Source organism: Equus caballus, chromosome 20, assembly GCF_041296265.1.
Source record: "Equus caballus isolate H_3958 breed thoroughbred chromosome 20, TB-T2T, whole genome shotgun sequence".
Lineage (NCBI taxonomy): Eukaryota > Metazoa > Chordata > Mammalia > Perissodactyla > Equidae > Equus > Equus caballus.
Genome location: NC_091703.1, coordinates 35,149,014 through 35,158,284, shown reverse-complemented (window position 1 = coordinate 35,158,284; position 9,271 = coordinate 35,149,014). Strand labels below are relative to the sequence as shown.

Sequence of the window (9,271 nt, the reverse complement as noted above, 5' to 3'; positions counted from 1 at the left end):
CCTGATTCAGAACCCAGGCGGCAAGACCCCAGCCCCCAACACAGAAGTCCAGCTCCGGGGCCTTCCCTTTTTTCCTCCCATGGGCTAGTCTCCTCCCCTCGTCCCCCCTTCCCTCTCCCCTCCTCCACTCGGTCTCAGTTCCTCTGTTTCTGTGTGTCTCTCCGCCCCCAGCTCCTCCCCGTTCCTCCTCTCTTCTCCCCTCCTCTTCCTCCCCGGCTCCCCTCCCCCAGCCTCCCTCCCTCGCTCCCCCCCCTTCTCCCTCCTCCCTCCTCGCTCGCTCTCACACACACCCCCGCTTGGGCCTCCTCTCTCTCCGGCTCCATTTTCTCCGCCGCCGGGGGCCGGGGTCTCCTGTGGGGGGCCCAGCCGGTACCCCAGGTCTCCCATCCGGGCCGGGGTGAACCCCCGGGGGAGCTGGGAGCGGGGTAGACGGGCGGGGGTTGGGGCGGAGGGAGCAGCGGCCCCAGCGAGTTTAGGGGGGGAAGTAACCAGGCGGGGGGAGGGGCGGAGCAGGGAGGGGGCCTCAGGGCCCCCCCCCAACTATGGACGAGCGGCTACTGGGGCCGCCCCCTCCAGGCGGGGGCCGGGGGGGCCTGGGCTTGGTGGGTGGGGAACCTGGGGGGCCTGGCGAGCCTCCCGGTGGCGGAGACCCCGGTGGGGGTAGCGGGGGGGTCCCGGGAGGCCGAGGGAAGCAAGACATCGGGGACATTCTGCAGCAGATAATGACCATCACCGACCAGAGCCTGGACGAGGCCCAGGCCAAGTGAGTGCCCCCATCCCGGGACCCCACACAGAGCCAGCAGAAGCCCCATTCACAAGCTCTGAATCTTCTGGGAGCCCCCACCCCCCAACTTCAGGATCCTACAGCTCTCTTCTCTTCCCCTTATCCCTGGGAGCGCTGAGATGAGAGATCCCTCTCAAACCTCCCTTCACCCCCAGGCCCTGAAACCTCCAGAGGGAACCCCCAGGTGGTCTCACCCCCCCCAACTTCTCACTGACCCCCATACTCTTCTGGAACATCCTTCCATCTCCAGAGCCCCCTTCTGGCTCCCAGAGTAAGAAACTGCTATGCTGTCTTCTCCCCTAACTCTCTACCCAGCCCACCCCACTCCTCTCCAGACCTGGGGACCACCACACCCCTCCCGAGAGCTCCTACCAGCCTTCTCCACCCATGGCCCAGCCTCCAAGGGTCTTCACCCAGCCTTCACCCCTGCTCAGCCTGACTCTAGGAGCATCAGAGCCTCTGGCCCTGCTCAGTCCCAGGACCCTCCATACACATCTATACTGAACTCCCCACTTTAGCACCCCTAACTCCTCTCTGGCACCTCAAACTCTGAGTCTTCTCCCAGGCCTCCATCTCTCTTCCTCTGAAATCTACCTTGTCACCCTTAATTCTGCAGTCACCCCCAAATTCATCCTCTAAACCCTTCTAGACCATCCCCCACAGCCCCCAGCCCACCCACGGTGTCCTTAGCCTGCTGCTTGCACCTTCCCTCCATCTTCCTGAAGCCAAGCAGCTTCCCCACATCTCCATCCTATATGAGCTGATGTCTTCCTAAGAACCCCCCCAGCTCCATTCCACCCCCAGTCCTGCTTTCTTGTTTCCCTTCTTGTTCCCAGGCTCCCCTCTCTCACCCTCATGGTCTCCCACTGCACTCCCACTCTGTTTCTGTAGCTTCTCAACTTTTCTCTCTGTTCCTCCCAAGGAAACATGCCCTAAACTGCCACCGAATGAAGCCTGCTCTCTTTAGCGTCCTGTGTGAAATCAAGGAGAAAACCGGTATGTGGGTCCGCCTCTGATTCCTCAACTCTGGGGATAGAATGCTGTTCTCTATAGCATTTAAGCTAAGACTTGACAACTTGGAGCCCTGAGGAAAGTGGGGATTAGGAAGGTTGCTAGGGGGATTGGAGAAGGAACCAAAACCTGGAAGCTTGGGTCTCCAGGAGGCACCAGCAGGGCTGAGAGCTGGGTGTGGGGTCCCTGGGTCCCTGAGTCCACTTGCCTGCACACTAGGCCTCAGCATTCGAAGCTCCCAAGAGGAAGAGCCGGTGGACCCACAGCTGATGCGCTTGGACAACATGCTTCTGGCAGAGGGTGTGGCTGGGCCTGAGAAAGGGGGGGGCTCAGCAGCAGCAGCTGCAGCCGCTGCAGCCTCCGGGGGCGGTGTGTCCCCTGACAACTCCATCGAACACTCAGACTATCGCAGCAAACTTGCCCAGATCCGCCACATCTACCACTCAGAGCTGGAGAAGTATGAGCAGGTGAGGAGCGGAGGCTGGAGTGGGTGGAGGGAGGGGCTCTTGTGGGGAATCCCAGAGCCAGAGGGCTCCTCCTCACAGCCCACTGGCCCCGACTGCAGGCATGTAATGAGTTCACGACCCACGTCATGAACCTGCTGAGGGAGCAGAGCCGCACGCGGCCTGTGGCACCCAAGGAGATGGAACGCATGGTGAGCATCATCCATCGAAAGTTCAGCGCCATCCAGATGCAGCTCAAGCAGAGCACTTGCGAGGCGGTCATGATCCTGCGTTCCCGCTTCCTGGATGCCAGGTGGGGCCCAGGGGCCCAGGCTGGCCCCCAGCACTGGGCTCCTCCCCAGTGTTCTCCAAGTCCCCAGGCCACCATGTTGCCCAACACAGTATTCCATAACCATGGCACTCTCTGGAGTTATGCAACATGGAGGCCCTGCCAGAACACCAGTGTGCTCACTACCCTTCTTCCTCCTCTGTAGACGAAAACGACGTAACTTCAGCAAACAAGCCACTGAGGTCCTAAATGAGTATTTCTATTCTCACCTGAGTAACCCATATCCTAGTGAGGAGGCTAAGGAGGAGCTTGCCAAGAAGTGTGGAATCACCGTCTCTCAGGTATTGGGGAGGCTTGGGGAAGGAAATTTCGGGCAGTAAAGCTCTCGGATCCTATTGACTGAGGGGCTTCCAGAGGGAAAGGTTTCCACCTGACCCTCCTTTCTGCCCAATGCCTCACAGGTCTCCAACTGGTTTGGCAACAAGCGGATTCGCTATAAGAAAAATATTGGAAAGTTCCAAGAGGAGGCAAACATCTATGCCGTCAAAACTGCCGTGTCAGTCACCCAGGGGGGCCACAGCCGCACCAGCTCCCCAACACCCCCTTCCTCCGCAGGTGGATCCCACTGCCACCCTGGCTGGCTGTTTTGCACACTTCCTGCTTTTGTTCCCACTTCCTATCTAAGCAGGATCATAGCAGAGAGGGGGCCTTTTGGGGTGAGAGGGATCAAGCTGAGATGAGGTGGGGATGTCAGGGGACAGAGGCCATTCCAAAAAAGTTACTTCTGCCTTTCTTCCAGCAAGTGGCCAGGGGAGGCTCAGGAACAGCCTGCTCTTTCTGAGTGTTGCAGTGTTTTGTGGATAATTTGCGGGTAGTGGCATACCCCCTGAGAGCTAGTTCAGAGGGCTTTTTGGAAACTGAGAGCTGCGGTGAGTCTCCTGTCTGCGATCGCAGGCTCTGTTATACTCTTCCCCCATTCCCTCTCTGCTCCCCCAAGGCTCTGGCGGCTCTTTCAATCTCTCAGGATCTGGAGACATGTTTCTGGGGATGCCCGGGCTCAATGGAGATTCCTACTCTGCTTCCCAGGTCAGGTGGCCCATGTCCCCTTGGGTAGGGCATTCCCAAACTCGATTTCCCTCCCTTCATGATTTGGAATTTTCTTCTTTTGAGCCTTCTCACTGTGTCATGCTCTCCTTTGCCACCTGCAGGTGGAATCACTCCGACACTCAATGGGGCCAGGGGGCTACGGGGATAACCTCGGGGGAGGCCAGATGTACAGCCCTCGGGAAATGAGGGTGAGTGGATACCTGAAGCCCCCTCTCTCCACATCTCACCAGGACAGAAGGGCCTTTTCCGTAGCAGTGTTGTGCCCCACACTGGATTTCCCAGAGCCCTACCCCAACTGTTTCTCTCCTTTCCCAGGCAAACGGCGGCTGGCAGGAGGCTGTGACCCCATCCTCAGTGACATCCCCGACAGAGGGACCAGGGAGCGTTCACTCTGACACTTCCAACTGATCTCGCCCCTCAGGGCTACAGGGGTGTGGGGCTCACAAGGCGACTCTTGAAGAGGACGCAGGCATCCAGAGGACAAACCCCAGACACAGGAGAAGCACAAGACAGAGACGGGCAAATGGGGTCGTCCCTCCCCCACCAGACTCTCTCAGTGCTGGGGGTGCTGATTACATAGCAGGGAGAATGGAGTCCCCTAGAGGAAGAGTGGGGTCTGTCTCCCCCTTTTTTCCTTCTTTCAGTCTTTTTTCTCCCTCCTTTTCTTACACAGAAACACACACACCTATCTTTCAGATCCCTTTCTCCTCTCTCTGTCCCCCACTCTCCCTCTCTCATATACACACACATACAACTATTCTGTTTCTCTTTCTCTCTCTCGGCTCTCCCACTCTCCCTCCCCCACCCCACTTATCTGCTCTGGGATCTGTGGAGACGCCAGCCCTGCCTGACCAGAGATGCCAAAAATGGGGACACAACTTCTGGACAGAGGACATGGGCCACGCCCCTGTGCCTCCCCACCCCCTGCCCCTCCAGACGGCTTTATTACCTCATACGCAGCTCATCTTAAACCAATAGAATCGCTCGGTGGACGAGAGTGTCTGACTCAGATATCTACCTCGGAGGGAGTTTCTGCTACTTTAGGGAATTGTTGACTGGGCTTTGGGGTTGAACTTTTTTTTTTTTAATGAAAGAAAAAGAAACCCTGGGATCCATCTGTATTTTTTTGATTTTTTGTTTTGTTGTTGTTGTTGGTTCTTAATTTTTAATTTAGTTTGGGGGAAGTAGATGTTTTTATAAATATGTTGACTTTTTTTTTTTTGATTTCTTGCTTTCCCCTATTAGGGGTGATAGCCCAAGGGATCATAAGACAAAGGGGAACAAATAGAACTGGTGAAGAGGCCTGCCTGGCTCCAGTCCTATCCATCAGAAAGTACATTTAGCAGGGCACAAAACCTGCCCCCCTAAAATGACTTAAGTGTTCTCCTTTGCTCGTAAAACCAGGTGATCTTTGCTTGTGCAGGCAGCTTTCTGCCGCGTTTCGTGTAGAGGCAGTCGGGCTTGTTCTGCTGGCCTTCCTCCCTCTTCCCACGACCCTTGGGCAGGGCTGGACTTAGTAATTTTGAGGAAATGCCACCTTCCCCTGTGTGTGACATGTCTTTAAGTCTTTTTTGTTTTACCTACTGTTTGCAGATTGGAGGGGGAAGAATGGGGATGGGGTTATTGCCAAATATGTTAAATATGGGTTGGGGTTGCTTGTGTATGTATCTCCCTCAATTTCCCCAGAAATGAGGTATCTTTGTTTTCTCAGTCCAAAATCAAGAGGGTGGGGAGAGAGAGGAGGGAGGTTGCAAAAGCCAGGTATGGGGAAAGTCAAATCACCACTCTCCCATCCTTGGCCCTGAGCCCTACCATCTGAACCCCTCAAACAGCCTCAGGATTTTACAAGACTGTCATAGTGGGGAACCCCTCCCGTCAAAGATCCGGGCAGGATTGGGGGGCAGGTTGGGAGTGTGATGGGTGGGGGGGGCGGGAGGCACGGGCTGGGGGCAGTTCTCTCCTCACTTGTAAACTTGTAGTTTCACAGAAAAAAAAATGCAGTTTTAAATAAAGAAATTTCTTTTTTCCCTGGGTTTAGTTGAGAATTATTTTCAAAAACATGAGAAACCCCAGAAAAAAAAAATATTTTTCTCAAAAATCCCCAAACGGGGTTTTTCCCAAGTCCCCCAGCCTTGCCCTCACCACCCAGGCCCCACGTTTCACCCTCGCCTCCTTTCCACGGAAACAGCCTGGCCTGAACCCTGTTGCTTAGCAATCTTGCCTAGCCAAAATGGCACCCCAGTGGTCCACCAGGCAGCCCGCCCTCTGTGGACTGATGGAATAGGCTGGGGGTCTTGAGGGGATAAGAGACCCTAGAAGGTGTACTCCCCACCCCCACGGATGTGGCTGTGCCCAGAGGCTGGCAGTGCCCAGGGGTGGGGTGATAATTGTTTCTCCTGGTACCTGAAGGACTCTTGTCCAAGTAGCATGAATTCCTAGCATTCCCTGTGACGGGAGAGGATGGGGAGATGGGGGCAGGGGGCAGGAAAGAGGGTGCAAGCCCAACCTAGGGCGGTGGCCACAGCACTGAGAGGGGCAGACAGAGCCAGGAGCCTGGGCAGGAAGCAGGATGGCAGCAGGGGCAGCGGCCGGAGCCTGGGTGCTGGTGCTCAGTCTGTGGGGTGAGCCACTGCCGCCGACACTGACGCTCCCTGCAGAAAGCACTCCACCCCCCACCCCCCAAAATCTCCCCAGAACTTTCCTGGAACCCGGGCACTGCTTTTCAAGCTCCCTCACCCACCCTGTTCTAGTTTTATTAGCCCCTATGTTCTACCTGCCCCTCTACTGTGGTGCTGTCTCCCAGGGGCAGTAGTCGGCAGTCAAAACATCACAGCCCGGATCGGGAAGCCACTGGTGCTCAACTGTAAGGGGGCTCCCAAGAAACCACCCCAGCAGCTGGAATGGAAACTGGTAAGCGGGGCTCCTGTTGCAACCTTCCCACTTCCGGAGAGAACAGTGACGATTTCCATCCCCACCTCCCTGCCTCATCAGTCCTTTCCCAAAGGGCATGCACTGTTTAGGCCCCTCTCTTCTGTCCCCAGAACACAGGCCGAACAGAAGCTTGGAAGGTCCTGTCTCCCCAGGGAGGTCCCTGGGATAGCGTGGCTCGTATCCTTCCCAACGGCTCCCTCCTCCTGCCTACTGTTGGGATCCAGGATGAGGGGACTTTCCGGTGCCGGGCAACAAGCAGGAATGGAAAGGAGACCAAGTCCAACTACCAAGTCCGAGTCTACCGTAAGGGTTCCAGGGTCTTCTCCAAGGCCCACCCCTCAACTAAGGAAAAGCCTTCAACCCCAGCCAGTGGCTCCCTGGCCCTGGTGTGAGACCCTCTGACTTCAGCTACCCTCATTCCCATACCCGGTGTGAGAATCTTCAAAGCCACAGCCTCTGATTGGATTTTTCCCTCCTTCAGAGATTCCTGGGAAGCCAGAAATTGTTGATCCTGCCTCTGAACTCACGGCTGGTGTCCCCAATAAGGTAGTGGGAGAAAGGGGGAGAAGTAGAAAGTGGTCCTGAGCATGGGAGGGGAGTGTAGCTGTGTGTATGTGTATGGAGTCTCTTATTTTCAAAGATGATGAGATCACTCTTTCCTTAGGTGGGGACATGTGTGTCTGAGGGGAGCTACCCTGCTGGGACTCTTAGCTGGCACTTGGAAGGGAAACCCCTGATACCTGATGGGAAAGGTAAGTCCAAGGTCTGCCCTCTTAGCTGCCTTCTTTCTGATCCCTTTCCCACACCTACCCTGGGATGTCTTACCTTGTCCTCCCCACACCATAGGAGCATCTGTGAAGGAAGAGACCAGGAGACACCCTGAGACAGGGCTTTTCACACTCCAGTCGGAGCTGATGGTGACCCCAGCCCGGGGGGGTGCTCCCCGCCCCACTTTCTCCTGTAGCTTCAGCCCCAGCCTTCCCCGGCGCCGAGCCCTACACACGGCCCCCTTCCAGCTTACTGTCTGGGGTGAGGGCAGAGGTGGGGAGGGCCCCAAGCTCGGAAGAGCACATTCTGAAAGTGTGGCCCTCAGGGAGGGAAGGGTTAAGCCCATGGCCACTGGGACCACACACAGGTGTAACTCAACCTCATGCCCCTTCCCACCTCCAGAGCCTGTGCCTCTGAAGGAGGTCCAGTTGATGGTGGAGCCAGAAGGTGGAGCAGTAGCTCCTGGTAGTACTGTGACCCTGACCTGTGAAGCCCCTGCCCAGCCCCCTCCTCAAATCCACTGGATCAAGGACGTGAGTTACCTGGAGAGAGGGGGCTGGGAGGTAGATACATAATTGGCAACTAGGTGGGCAGGAGGTTCATGGAGAAAGAGGCAGGCAAGGAACTGGGGAGGAAAACAGGGTATCTGAGGATGCGGAGACAAAAGGACAGGAGTATGTGATGTGTGGACAGGAGCTCTAACAGTCTCCTGTTCCCTTCCCCCCACCAGGGCACACCCCTGCCCCTTCCCCCCAGCCCTGTGCTGCTCCTCCCTGACGTAGGGCCTCAAGACCAGGGCACCTACAGCTGTGTGGCCACCCATCCCAGCCACGGGCCCCAGGAAAGCCGTGCTGTCAGCATCAGCATCATTGGTGAGGAGATCTCTCTCCAAAGCCCAGGGACCCCGGGACTGGGCTGAGGGACAGTGCAGGCTCCAATTCCCCACCCCATTCTGGCATCGTCCCCAAGAGCCACCCCACCCCTCCCACAGTGCACCCACACCTAGGCCTCCTCTGCCCCACCCAAACCCTACCAAGGGAGGAGCCCAGCCTGTCCCCTCACCCCTCCGAACTGAAGAAAGGGCAGGACTCCACTGGGACTCCCACTAAATAGCCCTCTCCCAATTGAAGCCTTCCCTTCTGACTTGCTCCCACTTTGTTTTCCAGAAACAGGCGAGGAGGGGCCAACTGCAGGTGAGGGGTTGGATAAGGTCAGAGAGCAGCAGACAGACCCCACCATAACTTGGGGGATGGTCAACAAGAGAGGAATGGCGAGTGGTGGGGCTGTGCCCTCAATTCTCCCCATCTCCCTACAGGCTCTGTGGGTGGGTCGGGGCTGGGAACCCTAGCCCTGGCCCTGGGGATCCTAGGAGGCCTGGGGACAGCCGCCCTGCTCATCGGCGCCATCATGTGGCGAAGGAGGCAACAACGAGGAAAGGAGCGGTGAGTGGAGAAGGCAGACACCTCAGACTTGGGGCTTCCAGTCGGCAAGGAGGGAAATGGGTGAGGAATGACGGAGTGCTAGAAACCATGTGCAGAATTCTCCCCAATACTCCTCCCCAGGAAGGTCCCAGAACACCAGGAGGAGGAGGAGGAGCGTGCAGAGCTGAATCAGTCAGAGGAGCCTGAGGCAGCCGAGAGCAGTGCAGGAGGGCCTTGAGAGGCCCACAACCAGACCCCGTCCATCAGCTTCCTTTTCTTTTTCCCACACTATGTTCTGGCCCCAGACCAGTTCTCCCCTGTATAAACTCTACCCCACCTCGCCAAACTGTCTTCCACAACCAGAGCCTCCCAGTGATGAGTAAACACCTGACACATTTTGTCCGATTTGCTCTTGTGTGTGTCTGTGATGCCCTGACCCCCTGCACCCTTGAGAGCCTTCAAGGAAAGGGGCTCACCCTTACCCTTGCCCACACCACACCAAACATCTACTCAAGTT

At 56.8% G+C, this 9,271-nt stretch overlaps 2 protein-coding genes across 9 annotated transcripts; both read left to right on the top strand.

Moving 5' to 3' along the window:
• The first annotated feature begins 266 nt into the window (after positions 1–266).
• On the top strand, positions 267–4,643 carry PBX2 (PBX homeobox 2). The gene is made up of 9 exons (XM_014734326.3): positions 267–763; positions 1,707–1,780; positions 2,015–2,262; positions 2,361–2,551; positions 2,733–2,868; positions 2,989–3,142; positions 3,525–3,613; positions 3,736–3,822; positions 3,950–4,643. Exons 1-9 carry the CDS (start codon positions 543–545, stop codon positions 4,040–4,042), a joined length of 1,293 nt encoding a protein of 430 aa, XP_014589812.2. The 5' UTR covers positions 267–542; the 3' UTR covers positions 4,043–4,643.
• A 1,407-nt stretch (positions 4,644–6,050) lies between these two features.
• Positions 6,051–9,159, top strand: AGER (advanced glycosylation end-product specific receptor). 8 transcript variants are annotated; one of them, XM_001493498.5, is made up of 11 exons: positions 6,051–6,255; positions 6,438–6,544; positions 6,676–6,868; positions 7,047–7,111; positions 7,230–7,317; positions 7,412–7,594; positions 7,736–7,866; positions 8,064–8,205; positions 8,500–8,526; positions 8,649–8,775; positions 8,896–9,159. In XM_001493498.5, exons 1-11 carry the CDS (start codon positions 6,204–6,206, stop codon positions 8,990–8,992), a joined length of 1,212 nt encoding a protein of 403 aa, XP_001493548.2. In that variant the 5' UTR covers positions 6,051–6,203; the 3' UTR covers positions 8,993–9,159. The 8 variants fall into 8 exon arrangements, with proteins under 8 accessions (XP_001493548.2, XP_023480437.2, XP_070101455.1 ...); XM_023624669.2 differs by having other exon boundaries at positions 6,064–6,255; positions 8,871–9,159; XM_070245354.1 differs by having other exon boundaries at positions 6,064–6,255; positions 7,412–7,606.
• Positions 9,160–9,271: the final 112 nt, after the last annotated feature.

Excerpts from the sequence above, each read along its gene's own strand:
- PBX2 (XM_014734326.3), top strand. The coding sequence starts at position 543 with ATGGACGAGCGGCTACTGGGGCCGCCCCCTCCAGGCGGGGGCCGGGGG. Across the intron at positions 2,869-2,988 it reads GTGGAATCACCGTCTCTCAG|GTCTCCAACTGGTTTGGCAA; the intron begins GTATTGGGGAGG and ends AATGCCTCACAG. Across the intron at positions 3,614-3,735 it reads ATTCCTACTCTGCTTCCCAG|GTGGAATCACTCCGACACTC; the intron begins GTCAGGTGGCCC and ends TGCCACCTGCAG.
- AGER (XM_070245354.1), top strand. The coding sequence starts at position 6,204 with ATGGCAGCAGGGGCAGCGGCCGGAGCCTGGGTGCTGGTGCTCAGTCTG. Across the intron at positions 6,869-7,046 it reads CTACCAAGTCCGAGTCTACC|AGATTCCTGGGAAGCCAGAA; the intron begins GTAAGGGTTCCA and ends TCCCTCCTTCAG. Across the intron at positions 7,607-7,735 it reads TGTCTGGGGTGAGGGCAGAG|AGCCTGTGCCTCTGAAGGAG; the intron begins GTGGGGAGGGCC and ends TCCCACCTCCAG.